General features: G+C 47.7%; 1 protein-coding gene across 2 annotated transcripts in view; it reads right to left on the bottom strand.

The window, feature by feature from the left end:
- GLIS1 (GLIS family zinc finger 1) overlaps positions 1 to 17,226 on the bottom strand; it is a 228,921-nt gene extending 211,695 nt beyond the window's left edge. For both annotated transcript variants that reach the window (XM_060624603.3, XM_060624605.3), the window contains exons 1-2: positions 17,145 to 17,226; positions 15,794 to 16,094 (exon numbers count right to left, since the gene is read on the bottom strand). In XM_060624603.3, coding sequence (XP_060480586.2) covers positions 15,794 to 16,052 — 259 coding nt within the window. In that variant the 5' untranslated portion in view covers positions 16,053 to 16,094; positions 17,145 to 17,226. The remainder of the gene's footprint in view (positions 1 to 15,793; positions 16,095 to 17,144) is intronic.
- Positions 17,227 to 18,917: the final 1,691 nt, after the last annotated feature.

The following is an 18,917-nucleotide window of genomic DNA, read 5'->3' as shown; positions in this document are numbered from 1 at the left end:
ACACTTGCATGAACCACCTGCACTCTCCAGGCTACTTCTCTGCAGAACCAGCAGAAACCAGCCACTCAGCCACTGCTTCTCAAGAGAGCCTGCTCTGATATCTCTCCTATCAGTGCTGACGCGTAAGCTCTCTGAGATCAGGACAGACCCTAGGACTCACATCTCATCCCCAACAGGAGCAGGCCTAGTAACAAGCATGCTGGCCCCACCTCCAAGCTGGTATGTCCACCTGTCTGCCCTCTCGACTAGCTGCTCCCCAAGGCAGAGCCTGAGCCTGGGTTACATCTACTTATCCAGGGCTGGATACAGAGCCTAGCATACGATAGGGCTCCAGAAAGTGTTTGCTGAACAAATGAATAAATTAAAGAATGATACTCTAGAACTAGTGCTGCCCAACTGAATGTTCTGTGGTGATAGAAATGTTCTATCTTTGCTCTACCCGGTACGGGTAGCCACTAGCCACATCTATCTCCTGAGCACTTGAAATGTGGCTAGTATGACCGAGGGATTGGATTTTTAATGTCACTGAATTGTAATTAATTGAAATTGATTGTCATGTTAAGAGTATTCCACAAAAACACTTACATCATAGGGTAGTTTAAGATTACACAAAATAATCCTTTAAAAAAGAGGGGGCAGCCCTGTATCCAAAAGATACACGAGTGCTTATTCAAAGGGGCACATGTACCCTAATGTTTATAGCAGCACTATTGACAATAGCCAAAGTATGGAAAGAGCCCAAATGTCCATCCACAGATGAACAGATAAAGATGTGGTTTTTATATAGACTGGAATATTACTCAGCCATCAAAAAGAATGAAATCTTGCCATTTGCAATGACGTGGATGAAACTAGAATGTATTATGCTAAGCAAAATAAGTCAATCAGAGAAAGACAATAGCATATGATTTCACTCATATGTGGAATTTAAGATACAAAACAGATGAACACAAGGGAAGGGAAGCAAAAATAATATAAAAACAGGGAGGGAGACAAACCATAAGAGATTCTTTTTTTTTTAAAAACATTTATTTATTTTTGAGACAGAGAGAGACAGAGCATGAAGGGGGAGGGTCAGAGAGAGAGGGAGACACAGAATCCAAAACAAGCTCCAGGCTCTGAGCTGTCAGCACAGAGCCCGACGCGGGGCTCGAACTCATGGACCGCGAGATCGTGACCTGAGCCAAAGTCGGCCGCTCAACCAACTGAGCCACCCAGGCGCCCCAGAGATTCTTAAATACAAAGAACAAACTGAGGATTGGTGGAGGGATGGGTTAAATGGGTGATGGGCATTAAGGAGGGCACTTTGTTGGGATGAGCACTGGGTGTTATATGTAAGTGATGAATCACTGGATTCTATTCCTGAAATAATTATTACACCATATGTTAACTAACTTGGATTTAAATTAAAAATATATATATATAATATATACTATATGTATATATACTGTATGTATGTAAATTGTAACATACACACACACACAAAAAGGGTACTTGGGTGGCTCAGTTAGTTAAGCGTCCAACTTCAGCTCAGGTCACAATCTCACAGTTTGTGGGCTGGAGCCCCGTGTTGGGCTCTGTGCTGACAGCTCAGAGCACGGAACCTGCTTCAGAGTCTGTGTCTCCCTCTCTCTTTCTCTCTGCCCCTCTCCTGCTTGTGCGCACTCTCTCTCTCTCCCTCTCTCTCTCTCTCCCTCCCTCAAAAATAAATAAACATTTGAAAACTAAAGAAAAAGAAAAAGTAATGCCTGGCTTGCTCAGTAGGTGGAGCATGTGACTCAACCTCGGGGTTGTGGGTTTGAGCCCCATGTTGGGTGTAGAGACTACTTAAAAAATAAAATCTTTAAAAAAAAAAAAAGAATTAAGAGGAGAAAGAAAACTCCAAAGACTTAGTAAAATGAAAAGGCAAACCCCAGGCTGGGTAAAATACTCACAATACACATATCTGACAAAGGCCTTCTATCCAGAACATATGAAGAAAATTTAAAACTCCCCTAATATCCCATGAAGGAGGAGAAGGGTAAAAAAAAAAAAAAAAAAAAAAGGTAGAAAGAGAGAGAGAGACAAACCATAAGAGACTCTTAAATACTGAGAACAAAGTGAGGGTTGATGGAGGGTGGGGGGAGAGCGGAAAGTGGGTGATGGGCATTGAGGAGGGCACTTGTTGGAATGAGCACTGGGTGTTGTATGTAAGCCAATTTGACAATAAATTATATTTAAAAAAATCAATTCATAAAAGAAAAAACTCAGTAATAAAACAATTCAACAAAAAAATAGGTAAATGACTTGAACAGGCATGTCACAAAAGAGGTACAGTAGTGGCCAGTCAGCACATTTGAAAAATGCTCAACATCACTGGTCATTAGGGAGATGCAAGTTAAAATGGCAGTAAGATTCCACCACCTATCCACCAATCAGAATGGCTACCTTTAAAAAGAATTACAATACCAAGTGTTGGCAAAGATGTGGGAATGCAAAATGGGGCGGGGGGAGAATTTTATTAAGGTAGTCAATTTAAAAAGATAATCCAGTGTCTGGCAGGACTCAATAAATGGGTACTTCGGCACACTGAAAATGAGGAGGGGAGGGAGGGGAGAAGGGCCCCTAATAGCCCCAGTGCCCCCATCTATGTGCCCAATATCGCACAGTAGGAATTTACATGCCTCCAGATCTCCCTAGCAAAGAGCTCTCCTATATGAGTAGGCAGAGTCACTGAGAGACTGAAAGGAGTGGGCAAGGAGGGGTGTGAGCTGGGACGGGAGGGACTGAAGATTTTGCAAAAGGAAAGTTCTTGGCCTATACTGCCACAGACAATGAGAAAGGGCATCCCCTCCAGGAGGAAAGCTTAAGCAAGCAAAACTGGCTACTGGTACAAGGAAAGGGCTGGCAAAGGGACTGACTATCCCCCTCCAACAGCGTCCAGCCCCTTCCCACGGACCTCACTGATTCGCTCACTAGCCTTGCAAGGGGAGCTAGCTAGCAAATATTTCTGTTTCATAAGCCTGTAAACCAAGGCTCAGAGAGACTGTCCGAGGTCATGAGGCTTAGACTGGCTGGAGCCCAGGAGTCTGCTTAGGACGGTAAACAGGTGATAAGGCGGTGAAGCTGCACGGAGGAGGACTGGGAGGGGTCCTGCACACACTCGCCCACTGTCCACTGCCCTCGAGACTGCAAGCTCCGTGCAAGTGAAGGTTCCATCTGTTAGACCACCATGGTGTCCCAGGGCTCAACACAATACCTGAGACACAGCAGCCATTCAATACACATTGATGAACAAATGAACCAACAAGCAAACCCAGGTACAGCCCTCCCCGTTTTCAGGACACTTTCATACACTGTATCCCATATGCTCATGACAATTGCCTGGGCAGGGATCACCGTCCCCATTTTACAAATAGAAAATCTACCTGAGGAACTCCCCTCGGAAACCTGGACTGGAAAGGGGCAGATTAATTCTCTTGGGGTTCTGCGCTCACTCTGTTCTCTGCCACACTCCCTCTACAAGGCAGAGATGTGTTTACTATGGACCCAACTCCAAGGAGCGCATGGTCTCATCACAGAGGAAAACACAGACCCAAGCATCTATAACACCTGTTTAGAGAAAGAAAAATGACAAAGGGCAGTCAGGAGCCGAAGCAAGGAAATGGTAATTCCGGCCAGAAGAGGCAGCCTCTCAACCCTGATGAACAGATAAGACTGGACCCGAAGCAGCAAGGAGGTCCAGAGGACCTGAAGGGGGGACCCAGAGAGGTAGCAAGGTGTAAGAAAGGTTGGGTCTTCGAGTCAGACAGGCCTGCGGCCACCAGCTCCAGAATTTTGGGCAGGTCACTCTCTGGGCCTCAGTTTCCCCCTCACACAGAGTAAATGTAGAAAGCATTAAATGGCTTCACAGGTTATCTACTCACAACAGGGCTCAACAAATGGAAGCCACTACAGTAATGCACAGACCTGCACACATGGGGAAGCAGGGAGCAGAACAGTTATGGCATCACAAGTTCGGGAAGCAGAATGGAAGCAATTCACCTGGGCGTTGTTCAGAAGGCGAATCCCAACCCAATCAACAGGGGGCGGGTGGCTCTGCCTCCTGACCAGGCCCACAGACACCCTCCCGCTCCAGCTGGACGCCAGAGCCACCACAGGCCGAGTGAGGGTTTGGGACTGACCCAGAGCCAGGACCTGTCAGACAGCTGTACTGAGGCAGCCCACACCCACTTGGGCAAGGACAACAGCTCCTCACCTACCGCCAGCTCGAAGCGAAGCCCAGATGCCAGCCGATCAGATCTGTGTCCCACAGGGCTCCGATGAGAACCTCAGTCCTTAGACTCCGAAGTCCATACTCTTCTAACTTCACGAAAAAAGTAAAACAAGAATCAGAGTAAGGGGATAGGCTACCATGCCACAGAGGAGCGTCAGATGAAGTCAGGACTGGGAACCTGTCCCAGCTCTGCACTCAGTAAGACAAACGCCTGGGGTGGCTCAGCTGGTTGAGTGTCTTGATTTTGGCTCGAGTCGTGATCTTGAGGTTTGTGGGTTTCAAGCCCCACGTGGGGCTTCCCCCTGACAGTGCAGAGCCTGCTTGGGATTCTCTCTCTCTTCCTTGCTCTCCAAATCTCCCTGCCCCTCCCTCACTCACATGTGCTCTCTCTCACTTGCGCTCTCTCAAAATAAACGAACTTGAAAAAAAAAAAAAATTGGGGCACCTGGGTGGTTCAAGTCGGTTGAGCACCCGACTTTGGCTCAGGTCATAATCTCACGGTTCGTGGGTTTGAGCCCCGCATTGGGCTCTGTGCTGACAGCTCGGAGCCTGGAGCCTGCTTGGGATTCTGTGTCTCCCTCTCTCTGCTCCTCCCCCACTCGTGCTCTGTCTCTCTCTCAAAAATAAATAAAAATATTTAAAAAAAAATAATAGCAACAAGACCAACAGCATCAGCTCACCTTTGTTTCACGCCTACTATGTGCTAGCCCCTGAGCTAGGTGCTCTACAGACTTCTCATCTTCATCCCCACGTCAACCCGGTGAGACAGAAATTATCTCCATTGTACAAATGAGGAAAACTCAGGTTCACAGCTCGAGGAATTTGCCCAAGGTCCAGCAAGTGGTATACTAGGAATCTGAACCCAGTTCTGACTCCAAAAGCCACGTGGCCACATTTGCACAAGTAACAACATGGCCTCTTTGAACTTAGTCTTCCCCTCTGTTCAAAGGCAGATTGAACAAACGGTAATGATTTGGGCAGAGCTTTCCAGTTTACAGGGCTGAAACCACAACAATGGCTGGAGAGAAGCTGGTAGGCCAGTACAATGCCCCCGGGGGGCTCTGTCTAAGCCTGACCTCGAGTGGAGATTCAGCGTATGTACATCAATTTCCACCCCCGCAGCAGGACTACAGAGAGCCATCGTCTGGTTCCTGGCCCTCAGTTCCAATACTTGGTCCGAGGTTCTTCTTCATTGTAGAGAAATCTGGGTGTTACAACCACCACCATCTGCTCTTTAAACCACATGATGGGACACATTTTACAATGTCTGATTTTTCCCAGGAGGGAGGGAAGGTGTGCAGCAGGAGGTGCCTCCAATTCTGGGCCAGTCACTCTGACACAGCCATCAGGCCCCTAGCTCCTCCACCTGGTCCGTGGCCCGGCAACTCCATAGGCTTGCAACCTAGAAGAGTCTGTGATAACCGAAGCCAACTCTTCCCAGAAAAGAGAGGAAGGGGAGACCCACATAGGTCAGAGGCCATGCCCAAGGTCACCTAGCAAGCTAGGGGCAGACTTCATTATGAAGAGCCCCAAATAGGTGCTGGAAAGAGAATGTGACTGTGTGTGCATGTGAAAACTCCTTGTACATTTAATCAGACTCTCATATGCGCCGAGAGCTTACCGTGGGCTCAACCTTGTGGGAAAAACAAGAACATACAACTTGGCTCCTCCTTTGTAGGCTACAAGCTCCTGGAGGGCAGAGACTGCGTTGGACTCCATTCCCAACCTTCCTAGACACCCACTCTGAGCCAGACCCTGAGCTGTGCAGGGATAAGGAGACTCTGCCCCTGTCCTCAAGAACACACAAGTAAATAGAAAATCACACAGACCAGTGCTATAGCAGAAGGAAGGAGAAGGGCTATGTGTGCCAGAGCTCTAGCAAAACCCAGCCTAGGGAGAAGGGGAAGCCTTCTGGGAGAAAGTGGCTCTTGAGCTGGGTCTTAAAGAACAAGTAGGAGTCAGTCTGGTGAAAAGGAAGGGAAGGAAGGCCCTTCTAAGAGGTTCTGTTTACCAAACGTTTACATTAGCAATAACAATAATAATAATCCCAACATTTATTGAGCATTCTACCATGGTCCAATCCCCATATTTAAGCACCCATACATGTATTAACTCGTTTCATCCTCATAACAGCCTTTTGAGATCATTGATATTATTATCCCCATTTTGTAGATAAGGACACCAAGGCCCAGAAAGCTCCACAGCATGCCCCATATTCCCCACATTAGTACCCAGTGCTAGGATTCGAACCTGGTGGCCTAGTTCCATGCGCACAACCTCAATCAGAATCACCCTATCTTTCTAGGATATGCACTTTGTACCAGACTTGGAACCGGACACGAAGGTACAAAGATGAATAAAAAGACGCTCACAGTGTATAAGGACAGAAGGACAAGTAAAGAGAAAATCCTGGGTCTGAAGCTACATAAGGAAAAGTTCGACACCGCTAGAGAACAAGCAAAGCAGGCATCAGCAAGAGATGAGGCGGACTGGTGGGGAAGGCCTTGAACATCACATCAAAGGGCCTGGATGTTTCCCATTGGCCAAACAGCTGCCAATCTATAAGCCAAGTTGTAATATCAGAGGCCACCTGTAAAGCGTGTACCAAAGACTGGAGAATATGGAGACCTCTACAGATAGGTAAGTGAATGATAAAATACAAATCTGTTTAAAAGAGCTCTTAAAACTAATAACCTCTTTAGGCATCTTATCCATCAACAGACACTAAATATATAACTGCTGTCATGTGAACCGGGGAAAGATTTTTTTTGTCCTTGTATTTAGAAAACTTGGATACCCCTGTTGTCAGGGATGGGAAGTAACAGAAAGTTTCTAAGCAAGGAGTTCTTAGATGGCAAGGTCTGGGGCTTCTGCTCCCCACCCACCCCTGCACTCCCACTTCTCCGAGCCCCTCAGTCTGCTGGAAGTCAACCATCTAAAGGCCCGAAGAAGAGCCGACCCGGCCGAGAAGCTCCAATGCAGAGATATTCTCACAAAGAACGCTACGTAAGTCCAAATGACTGTTTGATCAATCATTTGGCCTCGGCGTGGGATTTGGTTAGAATTAAAGCCATCTGGCTGGTGGGGGGGGGGGGGTGGTTGATGGGGGAGGAGACAAGCAGGCGGGAAAATGACCCACCCCCTCCCCCAGAAAGCATTGTTAAAATATAAGGGGAAAAACAGTAAAGTCCCTGCTGTTATTTCAGCCTAAGCCACTTAATCCTTCAGCACATAAAGCAACTTATTTTATGACCTTTTCCCTTTAAAAAGTAAATCAGAAGACGCTGCCTTGAATTCAGATATCTCTGAAACACACAACTCATCCCTCCCAGTGAAATATCCTGTTTCATAAACCTTCTTCGAGATACTTGAAACTGCAGATCACTAAATGCCTAGCTTTAGGCATCTGACATTCCAGAGAATTAATATTTAAACTTATTATAGGAAAAAAGAATTGCGTTTGGTTGAAGCATGAAATATTTAATAGCGTCTCCAAATTAGAAACCCTATATTGTTTCGTGCTGGAAATGCCAACGTTATTACCTGGGCTTTGCACTCAAATAAGATAAAATGCACAGGCGGTCTTGAGATTAAACACATAATTACGGCCGTTTTCTCCAGAGAGAAGGGGAGCGAGGCAGGTTTGGGAGTGGAAGCGATTGAGTTTCATTTTTACGATACACTTAAAATTATACTATCATCCTCTGCCTGGAGGGTTGGGTTTGAGAGCGCTGAAGCTACTTAATCACAGAAAACCGTGTCAAGATCGGTGAATCCACGGAGGCCTATTCACGGTCTCGCAAAGCTGTCTCTGTCTTGGAATGGGCCCGCTGCTGGACAAGACGGGGTAACTTTCCCTACTCGCTAGGACAAAAGTATTAAGTGGTTTGGGATAAAAATTAAGCTTCAATTGACACAGTGGATCCTGGCAGCCTCTGCCGGCACATGTAATTTATTTACAGGGTTGGAAAGTCGGCAAAATACATCATCAGCTCTTATACAAACTTCTACTAGGTATTAAATACCCAAGCCTCAGAGAAGTAATTCATATAGTCCAGCAACGTTCCAAAACAAACCCACTCTCCAGCCCTCCGGAGAGCTTAAAACAGCAAATGGGATCTGTATTTTTAAAGTCAGGTTTAGAATTCTCCCTGGTTTCTTGCGAAAGCTCTATTTTCCATCAAACCTGTTATTTAAAAACAAAAGCAACAACATCTAAAAGAGTAATGTAGTGGTTAAAAAGACACAAGTAGGAAGGGGCTGGGCCACATCACAACCAGCACCATCCTGGTACTGCTTCCTCCTCTCCCTTTCAGACTCAGGGTCAACATCCGAAGGCAAAGAAGCCTGGGGCAACAAGGTTTCCTGCAAAGCCATCCTCAGAATAAGTAGGATTCTTTGAGAATGTCCACCTTCTCGTGAACGCAGGCACCCTCATGCAAGGCCACAGACACAAACCAGCAGCGGGAACTTTTCCTTCCGTGGGGGTCATTTGGTGTGTTCATCATCTGATACAAAAGCCCCGCTTCCCACAAGCAAACTCTCAAGCTGACCCTGATCCCGGGTTGTTCTCCCCACCAAGCCCTTCTCCGTCCCATCATTGAATAAGAAATAGCTTAATAGATCTTAAGCCATCGTGCCCGGTGAAGCATGCATTCTCTACCCTAGGCATGGAGGGGCTTATGAGGAATTCTCTTCAAACATCAACAGATGCCTTCAGAAGCAGGGGAAGGAAGACCACAACCAGGGTCTGGGCAAGAAAATCTCCCCAGACTGTGTGAAAGGCTCAAAAAGGGACTAGAACCCGCCATAATGCGTGTGCCGCCGCTTCTGAGAAGGAGCTGCTTCTAGAGGATCCCTCCGCAGCCTCAGAGAGGCCTGGCCTGAGAACCCCGTGTCACAGCTGGGAACCACTGTCTTTCCCCCATTTCTGCAGCAGGGAGGTGGATGGATGCAGGGAGTCTCCCCATAAAGTCACACCTCTGTTTGTTAGCCGGGACTCGGAAAGGGCCGCTCCCAGGAATGGCTGTCTGGCCCAGCCCGCAGCCTTCCGCTACGTTCCCCCCGGAAATGGGGGCACATTCTGCAGCCACAGCAACTCCGTGCCACTGCCTGGGTTTTAAAGCCCGTCCTTGAGAGTGCTGTGCTTTAGGGGGAAAGTATTGGCTTTGCTGTAAGACACAGCTGAGTTCAAATCCCAGGCTTTACTAACTTACTACCTGTACAGCAAGTCGCTGTGAACTAAATAGTGAGCTTATTATTGGGGCAAATGACTTAACCTTTCCAACCCTCAGCTGCCCCATCTGTATAACCAAAACAATGCCTCCTTTCCTCACAGGGTTATTGGGCATCATTAACTGCAATCACAACTATAATGTACCCAGACTGTCACAGAGTAGGTGCTCAGTAAAGATTAGTTGACTCTCCTCTTCTGTTTTCTTCTGTGGTCAGCTTCAGGAATCAAGTGTTCATAGGAGAAATCAAGTCTAAACCTGACCCGAGACAAAGGTGCCTTCTTCCCATACCCTAGATCCTTCCCAAACTTCCCAGTCCAGTTCATGGGGAATCCCGGAGCATCAGAGCAGGAAGGGACTATGTATAGATCATCCAGTCCCCACTGCTTCCCATTTTACAGATGGGGAAACAGACTCAAAGCCAAGAGCATGGCCTGCATGCATTGAGGCTGTACAATGGTGCATGTGTTTGCTCCAGACAGGCCCAACCATAACCACCAAATAAATTCAGGCCATACAGGAAATGCATTATTCAGTTAGCGGACTGAAGGTCTCCTCTCAGTGCATCTGACTCAAATGCTGACTTTAAAAACACAGCTCGTAATGCTAACACAATCCGCCTCAATCCGCCGGAAACCCTCTGAAGGAATAACCCTTTGGAGTTTAGGGGAAGACGGGAAAAAGAAGAAAACAGATGCTTTCAGTGACTTTAAACTATAAGATCACTGGGTTAGGGATGTATTCTCCCCACCCCCACCCACCCCAGGTCTCTGTTTCCTTTCAGTTTCTTATAAATAAGGCCTAGGGAGACCAAATCAGCTACAACCACCCTCCCCCTTTTCTGCCTTCCTTACTAACTCAGCTATCAGCCCGGACTTTGCTTCGAATGCTGAAAGCACTTTTTTTTTTTCATTGTAAACTATTAATTCGGGCAGCCACTGTTGATAAACAAGAAGTCCGTTTTTAAACTGCTAGAATCATTAGCACAGTGAAGGCGCTCGGCACAAATATTTCAGGAGTTTGCTCTTTTTTTCCTGGCCCTGGTATTACAGCTGTGCTTTCTGCATAATGCACTTGAATTTTTCAAAGCCCACTGCAAAATTTGTTTCATTTCTTCTCCCCCTTGAACTGAATGTCTTTGTTTCTTTAGGCACAAAAATAAACTACCCCCTACCAAAAGAAACAACACAAGTCTCTAGGTCCAAACTAATTGCAACTAAAATCTGCATTAGGAAAGTAAATTACCAAACCACATAATTTAATTTTAAATACAATCGTGTATATATAAGGTGAGATTGTTGAAATACTACCACATCGGCTTCAAAAAAAAAGGGAATTTTTTTCCCAAGAAAACTGAGACAAGGAAGGGAAATGACCCTCTCTAGGCAAAAGCCACAGTTAGCCATAGTCTGGTCAACTTACAAATAAAGTTGGTATTTGTTTGTTTGTTGTTGTTGTTGTTGTTGTTGTTGTTTCCTAATCCTATCCAAAAAAGGACCGAAAACTTTTTCTCCCCTTTTCTAGGATGCTGGCCAAACTCCACAAAATAAAACCGAAGAAAATGATGATAATTATGCAACATTCAGAACAAAGAACATAAGAATATATTTTTTTAAATGATTCATTGTGCACTTATGCCTGTAATGAGATTTTAACGCACTGTAAAAATAAGTGTGCTGGCTCATTTAGCTTCTCACGCAAATGTAACGCAGGGAGATGAATAACTCAAAGACGGGGTGGGTTTTTTTTGTTGTTGCTTTTTTTTTTTTTCTCAGAAGGAGGAGAAGTGTGAAGGAAAACCACAGCATATAAAGAAACTTATGTTTTCAAATCACAGATGGAGCAAGACAGCCTATCGATATGATTCCACAGCTAGAAGAGTCCTGAGACCTGGGCCCAGCCAAGTATGGCAGGTAAACTGCTCAGAGGCAGCTAGGCCTAAATTAAGTTACGATCTCATGTGATGGTCTCCTCTCCATTTGTACGCCAAGTCCTAGCAGCTTCTGGAGAGCTTGGGAGGCAGGAAGGGAAGAGAAATTCTAGCCGCACAAGATTCTTAGGGAATCTTTGGGAATTATATTTCCGCTACACGTCTATAAAAGATTTGTCGGATACATAACTCTCATGCCTGTAGACGCAACATGTTCCTATCGTATTTGTGTACCCACACACATACACGGTTCTCTCTTTGTCTCACTGAGCCTGACATTTGGCCAGCAGGTTTCCCTCCCCTCCTTATTTGAAACCTCAAGCACCGAAAAAATTTGGATCTGATTATTTCCGGATCGCAGGACCAGCACTTTAAAATGGATGAAATGCAAGCAAATTGCCCACCAGAGCCGGAGGGGGTAAATGCTTTCAAAATAACTCATACCTTTCTATTATGGATGCGCTAGCCCCTGCAAGGCCTCCCGAGGACATCTCTGTGGCTTCTGATTCAGATGAAGAAATTCTACCAGGTAAGGCCACTAAAACCATCATGTTTACTCTCCACTGTCACCAGCCCCTAATGCCCATGCGGACAAACTAGAATGGCATTTTGTTTTCCTTCTTCAAGAAAAAAAAAAAAAAAAAATAATATATATATATATATATATATATATATATATATATATACACACACACATACATACACACACATACTAGCTATTATTTTAAGTTACAAGATTGACTCCTTTTTGGCATTTACAGCCATATTATGATGGCTGTTTACTAATGGCAGTGTCCACATTTGTCATGATCGTCAGCCTTCTTTTTATTGCTAGGACGTGTCCAGTCTCAGTACGTGGTGAAAGGGCCCAGAGAGTCGTTGTGAATTAAATAGTGAGCTCATTATCTGGTTCAGTCTGGGAACAGCAACTCTGGAAAAACAGTAAACTAGCAAGTCTTCTAACTATGGCACAGATACTACTTCCAAAAATTCAAGACAGAAGAGATACCAAAAGCAAAAATATTTTAAATTCCCCGGGCACGTTCAGAAGCCATCTAGTACGCCAGCTCTCAGCCGCTGCCACACACATGTAGAAGGTACAACCCGTGGCACCGGGATCTGGTACTTGGAAGTGGAAGGCTAAGAAACTGCCACTTTCTGTCTGTAGCTTTGAGCACATCCTTGAAACTCAACGTCTTCATCTATAAAATGGGAACCATAGTAGTAAGAGCCAGTATCTGCCCAGCACTTAAAAACTGCAAAGTGCTCTCCATCTGTTCCGTCCGAACAGCCCACGAGGTAGGCAGAGCACAGCTGGCGTGAGGGCAGATGAGAGAATGTGTGGGAACGTACGTTGAAAACCGTAAAACGCTGTGCACGGGGAACAAGCGTCATCGGGCCATCGCCACAAAGCTGTCTGCCTCCATAAAGCCCAGATGTTTACCTTCTTTCCTTGTCAGGACTTCCAAAAGCAGAGCGTTGGGTGTTTAATAAGAAGAAAGAAAAATGCAGCATCTGGTAATTTGGCCTTTCCAGCTGCTTGGAATCTGGATAAACGGGACTCTGCCATAAACAGATCGTGATTCTTATTGTAAATGATGACAATGTTAGTCCATGACGTCGCATCATCCCAGTGCCTCCTGACTCCAGATCTGGAAACACAGAGGGCCCTAGCATTTGCGGATAAGCTGCTGGACTAAAGGGCTCGCTCCCTTTCTCGGCTTAGGGTCTGTCTGAAGCAAGAAGGCATATCATCTGAAACCTGACCCCAGACCAAGCAATACTGTCTTCTCTCCGGTCACTGGGCAGCCGTGGCCACAAAAGACCTGAAGCTTCGCTCCTCTCAGCTTCCTCTGGCTAGCGTACCAGTGAGTACGCTTCACATCCAACATTTTAAAAATCAAACCTTTCTCCCTCTTTTCCCTGCACCCTTTATCTCAAGGATCACTTACCCCAGCATGGTGCCTGGCATGAATAGTAAAAGTGATCCCTTCTAGCTTTTTAGTTTATAAAGCATTCTTACAACCATTGTTTGATTTACCCTGAGAGGAAGACATTATTATCTCTCATGCAAATGAAGAACCAGAGGTTGAGAACAATAAACACATTACAAGAGTAATCCCCCCAGTAACCAGGCACTGAGGCTTTCTAAGTCAGTGTCACAGGAAATTTACAAATGGGGGAACTAAGCTCAGAGAGGGAAATAACTTCCCCCAAACTCCCACAAATCATAGATGGCAGGGCATAGTCAATAAATATTTTTCAATTGGTATTATGTCTGTTTCCAATAAACCTAAGATTTGAAGCTACACACCAAACATTCAAAGGGTTACGTGGTCTGGGGAATATTTGGGTGGGAGTAGGGGTAAGAGGTGCCGGTTCCTTACGCATTTATAGGAGGACTGCTGACACTCTGCTGGAAGTTGGTTTTGTCTCAGGCCACTGAAGGGCTTGACTTGAAGAAGAACTTGCATAGAAAGACAGAAACCAGGATGGAAACCTCTTCAAGCCCAGGTCAGCATGCAAAGGCTGACCAGAGAACTCCCACCCAGACCTGCTGGGTGCCCTTTTACATAGGAGACACTTTCTCCACTCTCAGGCCTCAGTTTCCTCCTCTTTCAAATGGGTGTGATAAATCCTACCCCACCAGCCTTGCTGAAGGCTGTGAAGAAAACAGTTTAGAAGGCTCTTGCAAACACTTAACCAGAACAACCACCTTAGGGTACAAAGAAAAAAGTTGTTCCTCCCATCCCTTTATCCTCCTCTGTCCTTTCCAAATATAATCCTGACTTAAACATCTCATACATAAGACATTGGTGGGGGCGGGGGAGTATGGATAAAAATAATTGGGGGTTGGGAGAATGGAAGTAGGAAGATCGTAGGCAAAACATCCAGATGAAAGGTCTCTAACCAAGGCTCAGGACAAAGACTATGTTTAGGAGAGCCATTCACCAGGTCTGCCGAGAACTCGATCTTCAGTTGACAGCTATGATTTTTTAAAACTTAAAATGTTGCAGGAGGGTATCTGTTTAAGGGAGGATTATGCGTGGAGCCGGGCAAGGCAGGGAGTTCAGGGCAGCAAATATTACTCATGTCTTACACACCACTCCTCTCTCCCTAGCAAAAGAGAACTTTATATGTGTATCCCTGTAATAATACTCTAAAGCCATGCCATTTTTTTTTTTTTTTCTGTATCTACCCTTTCAAACAGGACCCCTATCTGCTGGAGAAGAGACTGACATTGAAAATGAGAAGAAATAGCACTCTTCTAACAAACTCTGATGTTTTTGTTAAAAAGAAAAACAGTTTGCGTTCATTTCGTTTTACCAGTCCCTGAATTAGGAAGTTGGATATTTTCTACCCTGAAGAAGCTCTCATCTCTAAAAGCAAGACACCCTACCTAAGTTGCTGGGGTTGATGCTAAAGAAGTGATGTCTATAGAGCCAAATAAACTTTTTGTCTTCCTTAAGAATCACCTGGATAGAACCAAGAGGTTCCAAATGCTGAAATAATGAAATCCCAAGCCTTGGTTTCTCTCAGGGAGGAAAAAAAAAAAGGGCAGGGGGAGAGGAGCACACAGCGTCTTAACAATTTCCTCAATTTCTGGTTAATTATCTGTCAGCATGAAACTTATAAATAATGGCTCAATAATAATTAACTGTGATGAGAAGAACAGGTTCATGAGAATCCCCACATCATCGCTGACTTTGAGCCCATAAACCTTCCTTGGGCCTGCACCTTATACCCACCAGCTTCACTGGGTGGAGGAAAGGTATTGCAAAGGAACTTCTGACCAAAGATTATGCTTCTGAAGCTTCAAATTGAGAAAAGCCATTTTCTAAGTCAGAACTTGACTCAGGACAGATCATAGATTCATAAAATTTTCTAACAGGAATCCAGAAATCATCTGATGTAATTAATTCCTTACTTGAAAGATGGGGAAACTGAGGTTCCAAGAGGGGAGAGGTCTTGCTGAAGGCTTCTGGTTTTTGTTACTTAGGGAGATTGGAATAACTCAAAATATGCCTGCAACTGGTTCAGAGATCCTCGAGTTGCTATTCACCCTAATTTATAAGATTCTGATAAGTTTCACACAACTTTTATCAGAAATACACATAAGTAAAATTATGTAATCTGAACTTTCTATACACACACTTCTCCAAAATAGGCTTACTGATTTTAAATGAGATGCTTCCTAAACAGGCATCATTTTATGACAACCGAGTCCCAAACAACTAGAAAGAAACTGAGGAGCACTGTTGAAAGTTCCACCAAGTTCTCTGGAGAATTCCCACCAAGGTGTGCGGTATCCAGGCCAGGCAGCCCGAATTTCTCCACACCTCCGGCCAGACACGTTGGCGAGGGCAGACTTACCCTTCCCGGCGGTGGCCTTGGACGGACCGTAGTCTCTGGGGCTCCGTGGTCGGAGGAGGTCGTGGGCGCACGGAGGCGGCACGGGCGGCCGGGGCAACAGGTCACGCGAGTCCCCATCCACGCAGCCGCCGCCGCTCACGGTGACCCTAAAGGCCATGTGCGTGCCGCCGAGGCCAGTGGGCCCGCGGCCTGAACCCGGGGCGCCGAGGGCCTCCTTTGGCCTCTTGTCTGAGTGCGCCTCTGTCACCTCGCAGTGCATGGCGCCAGGGCAGGGCGCGCCGCTGGGTGTCGCGCCGGGCTCCTGGGGAGGGGAGAAAGCATCAGCGCATTAGTAGGAACGGACGGAACAGCCCCTACGGTGTCCCGGGGGAGGTTTGGGCAGGTCACCACTCCTCGGTTTATTTCTTGTCTCTAAAATGAGTTAGCTCCACCACACTTACCTTAACCTGACGCACCCACCTGATCCCGCAAAAGCCCCTTCCAGGCACAAGAGTGGCTCATACTTTCTTCTCTGGTGCGTCCAGGGCCCCCGCCACCCGCTGCCACAGCGCTTTCCGAGGGGCCCGTGTATCCTCCCACTCAAATCCACCTCCACCAGTACCAGCCCGCTTTAAAAGGGAAACTGAGGCCTGGAGAAGGGAGAGTGGCTGTGCGGTGACACCCAGTGAGGCAGGAGCGGGAGGCAACTAGTATTCCCTGGGCAGGGCTCCGGCGAAGCCACGGAGGCTACTCCAGGTGGGTCAGAGGCTGCGCGCCTCCTGAGCGCTCCGGGGACCCGGCTGCACGTAGGGACCACAGACTGTGCACCCACCAGCCTGGGGCGCAAACCCTCTGAGACTTACCAAGACCCCCCCCCCCCCCAAGCCAGGAGAATGCGAGTCCGACGATGGGCGCTCACTCCCGCGACACAAACCCATCACGAGCACACAGAGACACGCACACTCCCACGCGCAGCAGAGAAAATGAACCCATCGCACGCGCAAACCCGCACAAAGTCTGTAACGCCCATGGACGCTGGCTCCAACGCATACCATACACCCTCGCAAATGCACGCCGGGGACACAGTGTGCCACACGTCCTGCTCTCACTCACCCGCTCACTCAGCAACACTAGCAGCGTCACTGGCTCACACTCCACAAACACGCGGGCTGCGTCCTCCTCCACAGAGTCTCAGCCCCTCCATCATCCCTCCTGGAGCAAGGGCCCGGGGCCCCCAAACTCTCCTTTCCTCTCTGCACTCCCCGCGCCATTCCAAAGCTCCCGGGATTCGAGCGTCGCTGGGATCCCAGCCTCGGATCTCAGGCCCTGGCGCCCGCCCCCTCCCCGGGTCACGGGCCGCGCCCCCTCTCACCTCGCCGCTGCGGCTGCAGCTCGCGGCGCGCACCGCTCCGCGCGCCTCCACTGGCGCCGCAGCCCCCGCAGCCGCCGCCGCTGCCGCGGCGTCCTGCGGAGCGGCATCCCGGGAGGGGGCGGGGCTCCGACCTGCCAGACAGCCGCTCCAGCCACTGGCTAGCTGCGGCTGCCTCGCGGAGACCAATCGCGGCGCGAGGGCGGGGCCTCCTTGCCTGGGGGGCCTGGGCAGGGCCCGGCGCGGGGCTGGGCGGAGGGTTTGACAGGCGGCGGCTGCCGGAGCCCTGCGCTGTCCGCTGCCCTCCGGCCGCCTCGCCGGGCAGGGCGGCGCCGCAGGCGGGAGAGGCTGGGCTCTGTCGTCCGAGCTGGACTGGCCGGGCGGCGGAGTGCACTGGGCGTCAGGAGAGCCAGGCTGTGTCCCCGCCTGTCCCAGCGACTGAGTCAGGACCCTTCCCTCCTCCGAGGTCAGTTTTCTCCTTACCAAATGGGACCGGCGAAACCTACACGCGGAGGTAACAGATGTGAAAAGTGCTTTAAAAGTTTTCTTGCAGGATCCAAGCGGCTCACTTGCACGCATTTCATAAGCCAGTCAGCGGCAACGTTGGGACGCAAACTCAGGGATCTCAGACCACTTTTCTTAACGTTTTCGTTTCTGTGGTGTTTTTCACCCTAGAGTCCAGGCTAGAGGGTCTCAAACTCCAAATTTAAAAGACAAACAAAAACAGGGGCGCCTGGCTGGCACGGTCAGTACAGCATGTGACTCTTGACCTCAGGATGGTGAGTTCCAGCCCCACTTTGGGCGTAGAGCTTACTTAAAAAAATTAGAAAGGTAAAGATGTTTGTTTAAAAAAAAAAAAAAAAAAGACAAACAGAAACAGATGCCCAGGTCAATATTTTCTTTTTCAAAACACAATGTTTATTTATTTGTTTTGAGAGAGAGAGAGCAGGAACAGGGAGAATCCCAAGCAGGCTCTGTGCAGTCAGCACAGACCTGGAGGCAGGACTCAGTCCCACTAACCTCCAGATCATGACCTAAGCCAAAATCAAGAGTGGGTGGCTCAACCGACTAAGCCACTCAGGTGCCCCGATATTTTCTAATTAAATCTGTAAATCTGTCTGGGGACAGAGCCCCAGCGCCCAGATTTTTTAGCAAGCTCCCAGATCTTCACAGACTTGTAAAGGCTTAGACGCATTCCTCTAAGTCCCTTCCGGGCCTGGAACCCGGTTCGCCTGCATTCCGGGCTCCTCACAGACAGTAGTGTCTCAGGGATCCCTGTCCAATGTATAGAAAGAACACCGCACAAACAGGACTTCAGGGTGACCGGTAGCAGTGGCTCAGTTCCCTTCTCCGAATTTCAGTTTCCTCCTGTACAAAACCGGGCTGTTAAGCTGGACTGGACTATTTGCCAGGGCTACTGGAAGGGCCCAGTGGGGCCCCTGAGGTGGTCTCTGCATTTCATCTCAGTTCACCCCCTCTGCACTGTTTGCTAGGGACCTGGGCAGGCTCCAAGGGACCTGTCTGGCTTCACACTCTCTGAAGGGAGCGGTCTGACCTCTTTGGCCCTGCTCTCAAGTTGAAAAATGTATATGGAACCCCTCCCTATGACACAAGTCAGGTCTCACAATAGACGATTCTGCACAGAGTAAGAGACCTCAAGCAGCATCCCTGGAATCTTGGGAAACCAGGATTTTAGAATCCTAGAATTCCAAAATCTGATTTCCTGTAATTGACTAAATATAGCATCTTACAATTAGAGAGCAATAGCGCTAAGAA

The sequence above is a fragment of the Panthera onca genome, chromosome C1 (assembly GCF_046562875.1).
Source record: "Panthera onca isolate mPanOnc1 chromosome C1, mPanOnc1 haplotype 2, whole genome shotgun sequence".
Classification (NCBI taxonomy): Eukaryota; Metazoa; Chordata; class Mammalia; order Carnivora; family Felidae; genus Panthera; species Panthera onca.
Note: the sequence above shows the minus strand (reverse complement) of the source record. Positions and strands in the feature narration are given on the sequence as shown.